Source organism: Saccopteryx bilineata, chromosome 7, assembly GCF_036850765.1.
Source record: "Saccopteryx bilineata isolate mSacBil1 chromosome 7, mSacBil1_pri_phased_curated, whole genome shotgun sequence".
NCBI lineage: Eukaryota > Metazoa > Chordata > Mammalia > Chiroptera > Emballonuridae > Saccopteryx > Saccopteryx bilineata.
In genome coordinates, this window is record NC_089496.1 from 113,098,037 (window position 1) to 113,114,344 (window position 16,308).

Genomic DNA, 16,308 nt, shown 5'->3' on the forward strand with positions numbered 1-16,308 from the left:
CATAGCCGACCTCTGGCCCCTGACTTCCCTGGAGGTGACTGGGCCTGACGTCCCCACGTCCCCACGTGGGCACACCCAGCTGTGCTTCTGACAGCAATCCCGGCACCCGCTGAAGGGCGGCAAGATGCCCCCCCGCCCTTCCCACCTCCACCTTCAGCCGGCTCCTCAGGAGGGAATGGCCACGTCCCCGTCCTTGTGGAGCCTGGCCCACAGAGCCCCGCAGGCACCACCTCTGCCACAGCCTTACGGCTCCCAGGGGGAAAATGGGCACCCACCCCTGGGTGATGGGACCGGGTGCCAAGGGCCCCTGCCCAGAAGAAGCTGCTTAACTTCTGGACAAAGGCTCCTTGTGACCCGCACGACCACTCAGCAGGCAGAGAGCATAGAAACCGACAACTGAATAGATCCGTTGTCATTCCCGGAGGTGAAAGTATACAGAAACACCACGAAAAGTGTCGGGAACAGTTCGTATTTATAAAATATCTTCAACTGCCCGCCCACGACCCTCCCTCTTGATGTATAGGAGCCGTGGGCCCCGGGCCACCCCCAGGCTCTGAGGGCCAAGCTCACGGGTGTCGGGCGGCCAACGGCAAGGCTGGTGACCAGGTCTGTGTACAGCCAGAAGGTGGTCAGAGACAAGAGGGCTGGTTGGTCCCACCACGCAGCCCGGCCTTTGACCTGCCAGTGAGCGGGTCCGGAGGCCCCAGGTGGTGACCGCATGTGTCACCGCACTCCTTGTCTACCGCTCAGCCACACTGTCAACCTCGTATCACCAGGTGGCTCTGAGAGTGCAATGGCAGCTCGGTGGTCAGGCTGTCCCGGGCCAGGGCGCGGCTCGATCCACCGGCCTGGGTCTGTGCTTGGACAAGCAGGGCTGCTCCGTGGGCACATTGACGCTGGGCTTCCTCCCGCCAGTCGCCCTGTCCTTCTGGTGGGCCTGAGTCTCCGGTGCAGCCCGAGTGACCGCCTCGGGGCCAGCAGGCTCCTAGCAACTCCCGGCCGAGGGGCAGATGGAGCCGCACATGGGCAGGGCGGGGCTCACCTCCTCGCCGTCCGCGGAGGCCTCACCGTCCACGTCCCCGGCCTCGGGAGTGGGGAGCGCCTCCCTGGTGGGGTCCTGGCTCCTCTTCAGCCTGGAGAGGAGCACAAGGAGGGCTCTGGGCAGCCTGAGCATTCCAGAATGGGTCCCTCGGGGATGTGGCTCGGTCCCCACCCAACATGCACCAGGCGCCGGGCATCTCCTGGGTAGGGCGGCCCAGCAGGGGGCTGACAGCCGCTGTGGGTGGGTTACAGGCCAGGCAGGTGCCGGGCACTCAGCCGAGCAGCAGCCTCTGACCACGAGCCGTGGGCTGGAAGTGCAGGGTTGGTGAGTCTCGTTTCCTTTCCAGCCAGAAGCTGAAAGGGGGCCTTGCTTGAGGGGAAGTTCTGGGGGTCAGAGATTTTGGAAGAGGGCTTTACAAAGAGCGTGGCCATGTCCCATTCTCACCCAAGCTCTGCCACTCAGTAAAATGTTTGCTGAATGACTGAGTGACGGACTGGGGTGGCAGCTGCTGTGCAGGGACCGAGGGAAGCCTCCAGCCCGTGTCTGGGAAGTCCCCTGTGGGCCTTCTCAGGAGGTTCTGCCCTTGGCTCCGGTTTAGAACTCAAGTTCTGGAGGAGCCCCCCCTGCATGAGTCTGAGGCTGTGCCTCCCATGCTCTCCCCCCAGGTGGACGGACCAGGCTTCCGGAGCCCAGTGATGCCATGTGGCTGCTGGGGCTGAGGACTGGTGTGGCCAAGAAAACCCCAGTCCATTTCTCCAAACTCCTCTCTGGCCCCATCACCCCTCCCCCCAACACACACACACACACACACACTCACACACACACTCACTTTTCTCTGTTAAAAATCACAAAGTCCTGCTGGATCGCATCGAGGCAGTCCTGAAGGTAGTCGTTCTCCTGTTAGAACGAGCAGTGAATGCCCTTGGGTTCTCTCACATCCCCCCCCAGATGGGATCCCTTCCATCCTTGTCTGCTTCTCCTCCCATGGCCTGCACCTGTGACTTTCTTCCGAAGCTTGAACTCTGCCCTCAGGCAGCCAGAGCACCTGGGTGTTTGCACCTGCCAGGTGACCCTCAGCCAGTAACCAGAAGGTGTCCTGTAGGGAGGACCAGCTCCCTGCCACAGGGTGGGTGGTGACATGGAAGGCAGTGTCTGTGAACCCACACCTGGCTCAGCTTCCTCCCCTCCCCTACTTCCTGCTGGGTTCTACCGGTCACTTGTCACCTGGGCACAAAGTCCCACCTCAGGGTCTGCTTGGAGAGAACCTGCCTGAGGTGGTCGTCACGGGGGCTGCCCCGAGAAGCGGGTCCTGGGGACAGGCCTGGAGCCGGGTCCTGCCTGCACCGGCCAGACACACGAGGACCCACCGCTGGTGCCACACAGAGGGAGTCGGGAGGGTGGGAGTGGAGGGGCATTGGAGACAGGTGGGGAGGAGTGGCCACAGGAACCGTGGGTCTGCTTGGTCACTGTGGGGCACTGGGGTCGTGTGAACAAGGGACAGGCTCAAATCCTGAGAGCAGCAGGATTTCAGAGAAGGCTGGCCCGCCAGGCCCTGAGAGGGAAGGCCCTGGGCTCGGACACCCGGGAGGGGTGGGCTGAGTGGATGCACGTGGGCACCCTGACGCACGGGCAGGAGAACAGCCCCCGTCCGCAGATGCCTCAAAAGACAGCGTTCAACCCTCAGGATCTGCCTCCCCTCTGAGCTTCAGAACAACCAGCCCCTGGCAGCACGGCTGGAGTGGGGCAGTGCTGCCCTCAGGGGTGCAGGCTGTGGCCGGAGGCTGGGGACTCAGGTGGGGCCCAGGCCACACGCTGGAGAAGCAGTCAGCCATGAGATCATCCCCCCCCCAGACTTGGGGTCTGCTTCCTGGGCAAGAGCCCCTGGAGTGGGTTCTCATTCACTTCTCATTCTACTCAGAGAAGTAAGGGGCTCAGAGGAGAAGTGAGGGGCTCAGAGGGGAAGTGAGGGGCTCAGAGGGGAAGTGAAGGGTTCAAGACGGAGGTGGGCTCAGAGGGGAAGTGAGGGATTCAGGATGGAGTGAGGGGCTCAGAGGGAAAGTGAGGGGTTCAGGACGGAGGTGAGGGGCTCAGAGGGGAAGTGAGGGGTTCAGGATGGAGTGAGGGGCTCAGAGGGGAAGTGAGGGGTTCAGGATGGAGTGAGGGGCTCAGAGGGGAAGTGAGGGGTTCAGGACGGAGGTGAGGGGCTCAGAGGGGAAGTGAGGGGTTCAGGACGGAGGTGAGGGGCTCAGAGGGGAAGTGAGGGGTTCAGGATGGAGTGAGGGGCTCAGAGGGGAAGTGAGGGGTTCAGGATGGAGTGAGGGGCTCAGAGGGGAAGTGAGGGGTTCAGGATGGAGTGAGGGGCTCAGAGGGGAAGTGAGGGGTTCAGGATGGAGTGAGGGGCTCAGAGGGGAAGTGAGGGGTTCAGGATGGAGTGAGGGGCTCAGAGGGGAAGTGAAGGGTTCAGGACGGAGGTGAGGGGCTCAGAGGGGAAGTGAAGGGTTCAGGACGGAGGTGAGGGGCTCAGAGGGGAAGTGAGGGGTTCAGGATGGAGTGAGGGGCTCAGAGGGGAAGTGAGGGGTTCAGGACGGAGGTGAGGGGCTCAGAGGGGAAGTGAGGGGTTCAGGATGGAGTGAGGGGCTCAGAGGGGAAGTGAGGGGTTCAGGATGGAGTGAGGGGCTCAGAGGGGAAGTGAGGGGTTCAGGATGGAGTGAGGGGCTCAGAGGGGAAGTGAGGGGTTCAGGACGGAGGTGAGGGGCTCAGAGGGGAAGTGAGGGGTTCAGGATGAAGTGAGGGGCTCAGAGGGGAAGTGAGGGGTTCAGGATGGAGTGAGGGGCTCAGAGGGGAAGTGAGGGGTTCAGGATGGAGTGAGGGGCTCAGAGGGGAAGTGAGGGGTTCAGGACAGAGGTGAGGGGCTCAGAGGGGAAGTGAGGGGTTCAGGACGGAGGTGAGGGGCTCAGAGGGGAAGTGAGGGGCTCAGAGGGTGTGGGGAAGCAGCTGTGTTAGGCTGGCTCACTGGTTTACAGGCTGCAAGCACTTTGCATGGTGGTGCGTGGGCGCGTGGTAGCCCCACGTGTGTCTAGTCTATGTGCGACTATGGGTGCTCGCGCTCAGGCAGATGGCGGGGTGCCTGTCCGCCACCGTGAGGGGCCACTTCTGCTATTTCTTTGCCTGAGAAGCGGTTTTCCCCGCCTGTGTGCTCGTCCGCCGTTGCGAGGCTATTAAACAGGAATGGCCCAACGCTTTCCGGCTCCGCAGTTCCTCTACCATCTGCCCAAGTCCAGTGAGACCCTGCCTGGCCTCAGCCACCAGCATTACAGAGGGGAGGGGAGGGGCTCTGAAGCTGCAGGAATCCGGAACAGGTGAGAGGCTGGGCTGGAAAAGGCAGGAGGAAGGTCTTGGGACTTTGGGAGGACCACCTGCAGGACTTCAAGGGGCATCCCTGCCGGGGCCTGTCGGGGTGCTGCCATGCGGCAGAGAGATGCCTGCTCCCCGAAGCCCACACTCACGGACTGGGAGCTGTCCCTGCTGCTGTCCCGGGACCTGTTCTTGGCCAGCCGCTTCTTCTTCTTGTGCAGTGGCCTGGACTCCAAGATCATCTCCTCCAGCTCGAAGGTGGGGTCGCAGTGCAGGCGGCCTTTCTGTGAAGGGGGGACAGGGCGCTGAGCTCACCGAGGGCCCCTCCCTGCCGCCCCGGAGCCCCCACCGGGCCACCCTGCCGCCTTACATTGGGCACAAAGCCCGGCTCCACCTTCTTCTTGCTCAGGTCATCCCACAGGACATCGGCCAGTGACGGGGCTGCCTGCATGTCCTGCAGGCTGGACACGCGGTGCTTGGGGTTCACGGTCAGGAGCTGGAACAAGGCCCACGTCACATGGTGCCTGGCCTAAGCCCTGTGGGACCAGGCCCAGCATTCGCCAGGTGGAGCAGCCAGCCCCAGGCCAGGGCACCCGGGCAGGCCTTGCCGGAAGACCTGATGTTTAGAAATTCAAGATCTCAAGTGTCAGGCAAGCAACCTGGTCAGCACAGTAATGTAGCCAAGGGGACGATTTGGCCTGGCTTAGCTCTTAGAGCCCAGGGAGGCAGAGGGCCAGTGGGGTCTGCAGGGATGCTCTGCTGAGATTCACCAGCAGGTGGCAGCCTCAGCCTGGCTGACCGCAGGGTGGCCACGGGCCATACCACCATCACAGCCCCAGAGCGTGTTGGCCCCACGAGGCATCCTCAGGCGTGGGGCTTGGCGTGAGGATCTTCCCCACTCCCCATTCGAGCTTCTGGGGGCCCAGATCCCACCTGTGAACCACCTTGGCAGGTGTGGGCAGAGCTCTGTGGGGCAAAAGCTAGTGTAAGAGGCTCTATTAGGGACCAGAAGAGGCCGCTAGCTGCCTGGCTACAGCTCCAGAGTCCAAGGTCTCCAGGCAGGGATCTATAGGCAAGGACTCAGGACCAAGAGCCGCTGGGCCCCACGTGTTCAGCCTACCCTCCCACACCAGTGTCTCTAAAGTGGTTCTGTCCGAGTGGGCAGCTGTGGGGCCAGCAGAGGTTGGAGTGACCCCACAGCTCAGGCCTGGCCCTGAAGGAGGCACCCCGGTGACACCAGGGCCCATGTCTCTTCAGGCTGAGGGCCCTGGGAGATGCAGGGGATGTTCTCTGCTTGTGCCGGGGTGTGTGTATGGGGGAGTGGCAGGCCATCGGCAGCAGGGCACCAAGAGCAGGGGCAGAGGAGGCCAGAGCAGCGTGGCCGGTACCCTCCCTTCAGCATGCGGAATGTGTGACCCACTCAGGGCTCACTTCTCTGCCCTGTCTTAGTTTGGGCCCCTGTGAGATAGGACCAGGTGGGAAGGATTCCATAGCTCATAGCCAGAGCGCAGACGGGCTGGGCTGCTATGGGACAGAGCCGGCCACAGGTGGGCGGAGAGCCTGCTGTACAGGGACAGCAGACAGGCATTCAGGGACTGGACGCCTGCAGCCACCAGGGGCCCCCTGCCCTCGGGAGGCCCGATACAGCCCCGTGTGCTGGCAGCCCAGCCCTCTGGTCGGGGCTCACCTTCCTCAGCAGGGCCACCATGTCCTTTGACCAGGAGGGGACGTACTGGACACTCATGGTGCTGAACAGCTGTACCAGGGACTCCACAGCGTTGCTCGAGTGGATGTCGTAGGGCCTCTGGGCAGGGAGGCAGGGCTGTGTGCTGCCCCGCCGGGACCACAGCACCCACCAGCACCCACCCCAGTGTGGGGACACAGCCTGGGCACCGCCTCCCTGCAGGGAGAGCTGGGAGAAGCGGGTGCCTGGGCCAGGCCACGTGTCTGCCAGGGAACTGACCAGCCGGGAAGGAAACACGCCCCTCCCAGGGCATGGGCCAAGTGGATGGACCGGGGGCGGGGGCTACCTTCACTGGGGGTGGAGTTTCTCAGAGGCCTCCCCCACCCCAGGGGACAGGGAAAGGCATCCAGGTGCAATGCCCAGAGGCCAGTGCATGGCCCTTGTCACCAGCCCTGGAAACCCCAGCAGCGCCCCTCCCACACTTGTCTAGGCAGTTGTGTGACCCACTCCAAGTGTGGGCGGCTAGACGCATGGGTCCTGGCAACAGAGAGAGCGGACCTCTGAGCACCTAGGGTGGGGCAGCCTCACCCCCCAGGGCACCACGGCCACACCTGGGGCACAGCCAGCTGGGGGTCGGACCGGGCCTGCTGGCCACGGGGCTCCATACCCATCCACGCAGCAGCTCGTAGGCCATCACCCCCACCGACCACCAGTCCACCTCGAAGGAGTAGCCGGTCCCGCCATTGATGAAAGACTGGAAGATCTCCGGAGCTTTCCAGAAAGGGAGGGGGGACGCTGAGCGGCCCTGACCCAGGACAGGCAACTCGGACCGGGGCCTGGGACCAGGCTGCCCCTCAGTGGCCATCCTTCCCCACACCCCACCTGGCACAGGTCCCACAGCCGCCCCGTGAGCTGGGCTGTCTCACGGCCGTGCCCCTGACCCTCGCCTGGGTCTCTGCACACATCACACACAGAGCCGTCCTTGACACTGACCGTGGGTCTCCTCAGGGAAGTGACCGCCCCCCCCAGCCACACGTGACGTGGGAGACGGCGGGCTGGCAGGGGGGTGCGGGGCCAGGCTCACCCATGTACGGCTTGGTCCCGGCGAGCGCGGTCGCCCGCTCCCCGTCCTTGATGATGGTGGCGATGTTGAAGTCGGTCAGGTGTGCGTGTCCTGTGAGGAGAGAGGACAGCGTGGTGGTGCACTGAGCAGAGGTATGTCCTGAGGGCAGGGACGCTCGCCCCTTGCTGGCCTCAAGCCCCCGCTCACCTTGCTCATCCAGCAGGATGTTGTCGGGCTTGACGTCTCTGTAAAAAGAGCAGAAAGCAGGGTGATGACCTCCCTGCTCCATAGTCCCGGGCAGAGGCCCCAGAGGTCTGACATGGGCCCTGGTGACATGTCAGGGCCTGAAGTCCTCTCCCCACCTGGCAACACGTGAACCGAGCTGGGCAAACCAACCTTCCTGGTCCCTGAGGGGGCCGCCTCCAGCCCATCCTCTGGGCCAGACAGCAGAGAAAAGCCCGGCACTGGACGGAGGGAGAGCCAAAGCCTCAGAGAACAGAAGCTGTACCCTGGAGCCCAGACCCCCTCCCAGAGCCCCCAGCTGCACAGAACCACGGAGGGGGCCAGGCAGGCCTGACTTCCAGGTGCTTAGAATCTGGACCAGAGAGCAGCGTCTCTCAGGGCAGAAATGCTGGAGTTGCAACTATAATATTTTGACTTCATAATAGGCAGCACGGTGTTTTATTTGGTCCTGTGACTGCAGCTTGATCTCCCTAAGGTCACCAGCTGTAAGCTAACGTTCACACTGGTATGAATGGGACCTGCAGTTAAACAGACCAGGTGAAGGCCACCCCAGGGTGGCCAGGCCCTGGGCTGAGATCCTAGGGCTCTGTGTGCTCGGTTCCCACTGGGGCTGCTGGCGTAGAACCCACTGCCAGGTGGACATCAGGTATGTCACTAGGGGTGGGAGGGAGGGGTCTGGCCTTGAAGCCACACCTGGGCGCAGATCGGTGGGCAGGGCGCAAGGCAGCCGTCCAGCTCTGCCGGACGTGGCATCCGCAGTCCATCCCGCCCAGTCTGGGCAGGTGCACCCTTACCTGTGGATGATATGCTGACTGCGCAGGTAGTCGAGGGCCAGCGCCATCTCGCAGATGTACAGCTTCACGGTGTCCTCGGAAAACTGCACATTCTGCTGCAGGTGGTAGCGCAGGTCCCCGCCCAGCAGCAGGTCCACCACCATGAACATGTCCTCCTCGTCCTGGAAGGAGTACCTGTGGGCACCGGGGCGGGGGGACCCAGCACAGGCATGACTGGGGGCCCGCGCCCCCTGGGCCCCTCACACCCCACACACATACACTGCACAGGGCAGGGCGCCCCCGGGACCCTCACCCCCCCATACACACTGCACAGGGCAGGGCGCCCCCCAGACCCCTCACCCCCCACACACACACTGCACAGGGCAGGGCGCTCCCCAGACCCCCCCCCCACACACACACTGCATGGGGCAGGGCGCCCCCCAGACCCCTCACCCCCCCCCACACACACTGCACAGGGCAGGGCGCCCCCGGGACCCCTCACCCCCCCCCCCACACACACACTGCACAGGGCAGGGCGCCCCCCAGACCCCTCACCCCCCACACACACACTGCACAGGGCAGGGCGCTCCCCAGACCCCCCCCCCCACACACACACTGCATGGGGCAGGGCGCCCCCCAGACCCCTCACCCCCCCCACACACACTGCACAGGGCAGGGCGCTCCCCAGACCCCCCACCCCCCCACACACACACACACTGCACAGGGCAGGGCGCTCCCCAGACCCCCCACCCCCCCCACACACACACACTGCACAGGGCAGGGCGCCCCCCAGACCCCTCACCCCCCCACACACACACTGCACAGGGCAGGGCACCCCCCAGACCCCTCACCCCCCCACACACACACACTGCACAGGGCAGGGCGCCCCCCAGACCCCTCACCCCCCCACACACACACACACTGCATGGGGCAGGGCGCCCCCCAGACCCCTCACCCCCCACACACACACTGCACAGGGCAGGGCGCTCCCCAGACCCCCCACCCCCCCACCCCCCCACACACACACTGCACAGGGCAGGGCGCTCCCCAGACCCCCCACCCCCACACACACTGCACAGGGCAGGGCGCCCCCTAGACCCCTCACCCCCCCACACACACACTGCACAGGGCAGGGTGCCCCCCAGACCCCTCACCCCCCCACACACACACTGCACAGGGCAGGGTGCCCCCCAGACCCCTCACCCCCACACAGGGCAGGGCGCCCCCCGGGCCCCTCACCCCCCCACACACACACACTGCACAGGGCAGGGCGCCCCCCAGACCCCTCACCCCCCCCACACACACACACTGCACAGGGCAGGGCGCCCCCCAGACCCCTCACCCCCCCACACACACACACTGCACAGGGCAGGGCGCCCCCCAGACCCCTCACCCCCCCACACACACACTGCACAGGGCAGGGTGCCCCCTAGACCCCTCACCCCCCCTACACACACACTGCACAGGGCAGGGCGCCCCCCAGACCCCTCACCCCCCCACACACACACTGCACAGGGCAGGGTGCCCCCCAGACCCCTCACCCCCACACACACACTGCACAGGGCAGGGCGCCCCCCAGGCCCCTCACCCCCACACACACACACTGCACAGGGCAGGGTGCCCCCCAGACCCCTCACCCCCCCATACACACTGCACAGGGCAGGGTACCCCCCAGGCCCCTCACCCCCCCCCACACACACACTGTACAGGGCAGGGCGCCCCCCAGGCCCCTCACCCCCCACACACACACACTGCACAGGGCAGGGTGCCCCCCAGACCCCTCACCCCCCCCCCACACACTGCACAGGGCAGGGTACCCCCCAGACCCCTCACCCCCCCCCCACACACACACTGTACAGGGCAGGGCGCCCCCCAGGCCCCTCACCGCCACACACACACACTGCATGGGGCAGGGCGCCCCCCAGACCCCTCACCCCCCACACACACACTGCACAGGGCAGGGTGCCCCCCAGACCCCTCACCCCCCCACACACACTGCACAGGGCAGGGTACCCCCCAGGCCCCTCACCCCCCCCACACACACACTGTACAGGGCAGGGCGCCCCCCAGGCCCCTCACCCCCCACACACACACACTGCACAGGGCAGGGTGCCCCCCAGACCCCTCACCCCCCCACACACACTGCACAGGGCAGGGTACCCCCCAGACCCCTCACCCCCCCACACACACACACTGTACAGGGCAGGGCGCCCCCCAGGCCCCTCACCGCCACACACACACACTGCATGGGGCAGGGCGCCCCCCAGACCCCTCACCCCCCACACACACACTGCACAGGGCAGGGTGCCCCCCAGACCCCTCACCCCCCCACACACACTGCACAGGGCAGGGTACCCCCCAGGCCCCTCACCCCCCCCACACACACACACTGTACAGGGCAGGGTGCCCCCCAGGCCCCTCACCCCCCCCACACACACACTGCACAGGGCAGGGTGCCCCCCAGGCCCCTCACCCCCCCCACACACACACACTGTACAGGGCAGGGCGCCCCCCAGGCCCCTCACCCCCCCACACACACACTGCACAGGGCAGGGTGCCCCCCAGACCCCTCACCCCCCCACACACACTGCACAGGGCAGGGTACCCCCCAGACCCCTCACCCCCCCCCACACACACACTGTACAGGGCAGGGCGCCCCCCAGGCCCCTCACCGCCACACACACACACTGCATGGGGCAGGGCGCCCCCCAGGCCCCTCACCCCCCACACACACACTGCACGGGGCAGGGCGGCTGCTGCGGGCGTCTTACCACAGGTTCACCAGAAAGACGTGCTCGATCTCCTGCAGGATCTCCAGCTCCCGGAATACATTGCGCACCTCGTCCCGCTCGATGCACTGGTGCTTGCTCATGTACTTCATGGCATACATCTTCTCCGTGTCCCGCTTCTGCACGATGCACACCTGGGGGGGCACCAGGAGCATCAGCACGGCCACCCGACACCTGCCCGCCCACCGCAGGCTTGGCCTTGAAGTGGCCTGATGTGGGTCTCTGGAGATACACGTCTCCTGTGCACAGCAGCCTTCCAGGAGCAGGCAGGGGGCCCCAGGCCTGTGCCCCCCGCCCCTCCCCTCCCCAGCCATGACCTGGACAAGTGGTGTCACTGTCCTCAGCCCCAGAGCCCCCTTCCTGGGGCTCAGAGCAGCAGCTGGGCTTGGGAGTTGTTGGGGAACGGATGAGAGAACCCGTTAGCCGGAGGCCTGCACCCGGGAAGCCCCCATGCATGACAGCTGCTGTCCTCAAATCCTGTTGCCTCCCCAGTGACAGGGTCCCCACCAGCTCTTCAGTCGCCTCGGGCATTGAACTGCACTGTCAGGGAGGCGGACACTGCTCCCAGGCTGGGCTGGCGGAGAGGGCCGTGGTCAGCATGGAGAGCGAGTGGGTGTGAGGGTCTCGGCCCCTCAGGCTGTGACTATACTATCTGCATGCACCCTGGTTCCCGCGGAGCTCTGCGATGCCCAAACACCTGGACTAAGGACCCTAGCACCTGTGAGCTCAGGACAGCCCACTCTGCCCCAGCAGCGGAACGGGAAGCACCCCCACACCCTCCCTGGCAGACTCAGGTGGGGCCAGCCCTCCCCCCAATCCCGGCAGCAGGTGGGCTGAGCATGTGGCTGTCCAACACCGCGGTCCTGCCCTGGCCTCTCACGGGCATTGCCTTACCTTGCCAAAGCTGCCCTTCCCGATGGCTCGCAGGATCTGGAAGTGGTCGAAGTTCACTGCAGGAAGAACAGAGGGGTCCTGGGTCAAGGCCAGAGGAGGGACTTCAGGCTGCTGCGGCAGGTGAGGTGGCAAGAAGGCCTGTGCTGCCCCCAGCCCCCCCTTTCTCTGCCACTCCTGTGCGGAGCCCCCTGCAGAGCCCACTGCACGCGGACAGGGTCAGTAGTGGCCACGCTGGCTGGAGGCTGACCTCCAGTTCCTGCCAGCAGGGAGGGCCCAAGCCCAGGCAGGGGGGTGGGTCCTGGGGGCCGTGCAGCCCCTCTTCCCGGGCTCATGGTGGGGCAAGTCCGGGCGGCCCAAACTGCAGACAGACAGCATCAGTGACACCCTCCGTTTCGTCTCAGGCGTCCAATGGTTCCCCATAAAAGCTGTCCCCAACCGACAATACCCACAAAGAGGAGCTCCTGGGGCTCTCGGGGTGGCCTGAAGCCTCAGGGGCAGAACCCCTCCTGCTGAGTCTCCTGGGGGAGTATCTGCCCTGGCGAGTGGCTGGGTGTGCTTTCGGGGGGCCTGTGCCAGCCCCAGGATGACAACACCTCTCTGAGGGGTGGCCCACAAGGCCTGTGAGAAACCACATGGTTCTTATTGCTGCCGACTTTCTGTGCAGAATTGGACAAGTCCCACTTGGAGAGAAGGGTCCTTAGAAATGACTTCCTGTCACAACAAGACTCTCTCCTGCCACGCACACTGTGAGCCATGAGCATGAGTCCCTGCAGAGCGGTTGTGGGGTAAGAAGCATGCTCTCCAAGGCTTCCTTAGCCTGTACACATGTTTCCTCCTCTGCCCCTCTCAGTCCCCCAGGTGGTGGGGGGCCGTGTCCCCCCAAGGCCCCGGCTAGCCTGGCTGTTCCCCCAGGTCTGTGCCCTCCCTGCTCTCAGACTCTGAGCAGCCTCCTCCAATGTGAAGCCTCCGCTCCAGCTCTGTGTGTGGTCAAGCTCCAAGCCCCTCAAGCAAACCTTTTGCTCCCCATTCCCAGTGTCCGGGGGGGGGGGGGCCTCTGTCCTCACACCTTCTGACCCCCCCCCTCCCAGGCGGGCCTACAGCCTTACTGGGCTCTGCTGTCCTGCACATGGCACCAGGAGCCACCTGAACCCTGAGGGCCCTCCGGCCCCCAGACCTTTCAAGGAAGGGGCTGCTTCTCCTGGGCCACTTGGGATTGGACCTTGGCTGTTTGATGGAGGGCTCTGGCCATGGTTCTGTTTGGGAGGCTGGGCCCCAGTGAGCGAGCTGCAGGAACCACAGGCCAGCCTGGTCACCTGGGAGGGGACCCCTGGAGCAGGGACACTCGAGCGCGGGGCACAGATACTGAGCCAGCAAACAGCTGTAACGCCTATAAGAAAAGTTCTTCTTCAAGACAGGCTTTTGTCTCGCAGAGGTGGAAGCACAGCATTGCTATGGAAATAGGTCACCCTCATGAGGCAGACTGGCAACAGCGGAGCGGGGGTGGACGCACACCCGCCGTGCCCACTGCCCGGCCACGCGGAACCCAGGCCACGTCCTTCCGCGGGTGGCTGCTTGGTTCTGGGTCACTGAACTGAGCCGCACGGCACTGGAGCCGCCACCTCACGACGTGTCCGGGGGCTCAGCCCAAAGCCCAGATGGCGCCCCAAGGGGACGCCTAACGATGTTCTGGAGCTTGTCCTGCGGCCTCAGGAGCCAGCCCCCAGGAGAGCCCGGGAGCTCCTTCCAGAGGGTGGTCAAGGCTCCCGTGGCCTCGGCCCCAGCGAGGCGGATGCAGACCATTCCCGGTCTCCCAGAGTCAGCCGTGGACTGTCCTGTTGTGACAAGGAGCCTGGCCCTGTCACCTCTGGCTCAAGGTGGGCTGCGCCATCAGTCCTGAGGTCTCAGAAGGGACGGTTTCGGGCTCCTGGGCCAAGGTCAGTTGGAGGGATCAGGGAGCGGTTGGAGCTCCCTGGCTCAAGGCCAGAGAAGGGACTCCACACTGCTGCGGCAGTGACCACAAAATCCAGGGAATGTATCTGTATGTTTGAGCACTTATTCCCCAAAAATAAAGTCACGATCTGCCCTTCCTTTGTGCCTGCCCCCAGCCCTGCATCCGTCTGGAGTCCAGCCCCCGCGCTCAGAAAAGCTGAGGTCCCGGAAGGTTTAAGCAGAGAGCGCAATCCCCTCACCAGCCAGGCTTTCCTCAAAACAGACGGAAGTTGCCTCCAGTGAGGGCTGCAGAGGGAATTCAGCCTGGCGGCAGCAAGATTAGAGCTGCTGGGAGTCACGCGTCACTGCTGCTGTCACTGCTGCTGTCACCCAGGACACAGCGAGGGTTCCCCCACGCGGATCTGCAGGGCCACCCTTCTCCTGCCCCTGCCCCAGGGCGTACTGCCTTCAGAGCCTGGGCAGTGGATGCCCGGGACAGTCCACAGGCACCACGGGGAAGGTGAGCCGCCCACGGCCACAGGGCGAGTCCAGGGCATGCCTGGACCGGAACTTTCCGACCTGCCCCTCCTGGCCTGCCTCTCCCTGTAGGGAATCACCCCTGGAGCCTTGAACCCTCTAGGATTGGACTGGGGAACTTGAGTTAAAAGCCCTTGGTGAATGGCTCTTGGATGCAAACACCAAGATAGTGTGAGTGGGTGACCTCTGTGCGGACACAAAGGAATGCATGTAAACGGCTTTTAGAAAATTAGCCTAGAGGTTCTGGATTGTCCCGGTGCTGGTTAATTAGCAAAAGAAAAGGAATTTACTGGCCAACTTAGCCCTTTCTCCATGTCCGCAAATCGACCACGAGTCATTCTCCCCCTTGTCACCTGGTCTTCCTCCCCTGGAACCCTGTTACCTCTGTTCTGCTTCTGGTCACAAAAGCTAAGGGAAGAGATGCCGGAGGTCCTCTGTGCCTCCCTGGGCAGACCTCCCGCCCTCTTCCTCTCGACCTGAGTTTGTGTCTCGAGTAGGTTTCTTCCACGCGACACCGGTCATTCCCAGCGGGCTGGAGTCCCACATCCCCCGTCACCTAGGGGAGGTCCAGCTGCCAGTGTCCCCAGGAGAACCAGCCCCTTCGTCCCCGGGAGAAACCTGTGATAGTAAAGCCAATGTCTCAAGTCAGTCGGTTCCTGGAACCAGTGGCGGGCACCTGGACCCGGCTCTGTGAGGCCCTCCTGTTCTCATGGCTCTCACTCCTCAGAACAGTGTGGTGGTGGTGAGCGCGCCCACCTTACATTTGAGCAGGCTGAGCCCAGAGTCCAGCAGTGTCTTGGGAAAGGACTGCAGGACCCTCGAAGCAGAAGAGAGGATGGAGTTCTCCTGATCTTCAACCCTCTCCCAGGGACCGGAGCCCAGGGTTCCCTGTGCCCCTGAGGATGTCTTGAGGCCCCCGGCAGGAAGGTCAGATGTTGCGATGGGAAGAGGGTGGTCTCTCTGGCCTCTTACCTCAGACCCCTCGGCCCCAGGGGGAACCCCATGGCGATGGGGGAGCGTGATGTATGCTGTAGGTTTGGGGGGACCGGCCAGGCACCCACCACCCAGGCAGGGTGGCCGGCAGCCCCTGGAGACAGACACTTGTGCTGAGTCCTCCCGGGAACCTGGCGCCCTGGCTCAGCCTTGTGGGGTGCAGGGCAGCTTCTCAGCGGTCTGGGCAGGCGCCCCAGGCTGGAAGGAGCCTGGGGAGGGCCCCGCCCTGCAGGACCCTGCTGTTCCTCCACCGGGGACAGCGCTGCACTCACTGCCCCCCTGGCCAGCCCGCTTGGGCCTCAGGCACTCACCACCCCGCCGTGCCTGCCTGCTCAGATGCATCCTCCACAGCGGGGCACCCAGGGCCGCCCTGTGCCTGCAGCATGGCGGCCCCTTCCTGGCCAGCCTGGCCCAAGGGCCGGAGCAGGGCCAGCCAGCATCCTGTCATTTCTGAGAAGCAAACACAGCCTGATGCGCACCAGGCAGGAGGCAGAGCTGAGGCCTCTGGGGGCCTTGCTTCTGGAACAATCCTGGCTTCTGGTGCCCGGATGCAGCCGGAGCCTGAGAGTCGGCGTGACTGGAAACCAGAGGCCAGCAGGTGTGCTGCCTCTTGTCCTCAAGCTGGACTCGGGGGGCTCGGGAGACGGCCCCCACACTCCCGCTCACGGGAAAAGCTTCAGCCCAGCAAACAGGTTTAGGGGTGGCTTCCCAGACTTAGCACCATTCACCCCGGGTCCCGGCTGGTCTAGGGTAGCCTGGAACTGCGTTCCGGTGTTTCACAATGACAGCCTCAGGCGGTGCCAGAAACCCTCATAAATTAGTGATTAGGGCAACAGCCAGATCAATAGAGTATCTCCGGCCAGCAGGCTGGGGCGCAGCTCCTCCCTGAGGGGTGTCACCCAGGACAGGATGGCAGAGGGGTCCTGCTGCCCCCCCACCAGCACCACCAGTGGGTAGGGACTCCACAGGCCATAGGGCTGCTTCGCCCCAACCCCAGACACGGAACC

General features: G+C 64.6%; 1 protein-coding gene across 1 annotated transcript in view; it reads right to left on the bottom strand.

Moving 5' to 3' along the window:
- Window positions 1–216: 216 nt before the first annotated feature.
- STK32C (serine/threonine kinase 32C) overlaps window positions 217–16,308 on the bottom strand; it is a 44,731-nt gene continuing 28,639 nt past the window's right edge. Inside the window, exons 2-12 of the mRNA XM_066238767.1 lie at window positions 11,843–11,898; window positions 10,931–11,082; window positions 8,181–8,354; window positions 7,351–7,388; window positions 7,165–7,254; window positions 6,748–6,851; window positions 6,084–6,200; window positions 4,767–4,892; window positions 4,549–4,680; window positions 1,872–1,939; window positions 217–1,133 (exon numbers count right to left, since the gene is read on the bottom strand). Of these exons, the coding sequence (XP_066094864.1) occupies window positions 986–1,133; window positions 1,872–1,939; window positions 4,549–4,680; window positions 4,767–4,892; window positions 6,084–6,200; window positions 6,748–6,851; window positions 7,165–7,254; window positions 7,351–7,388; window positions 8,181–8,354; window positions 10,931–11,082; window positions 11,843–11,898 (1,205 nt within the window). The 3' untranslated portion in view covers window positions 217–985. The remainder of the gene's footprint in view (window positions 1,134–1,871; window positions 1,940–4,548; window positions 4,681–4,766; window positions 4,893–6,083; window positions 6,201–6,747; window positions 6,852–7,164; window positions 7,255–7,350; window positions 7,389–8,180; window positions 8,355–10,930; window positions 11,083–11,842; window positions 11,899–16,308) is intronic.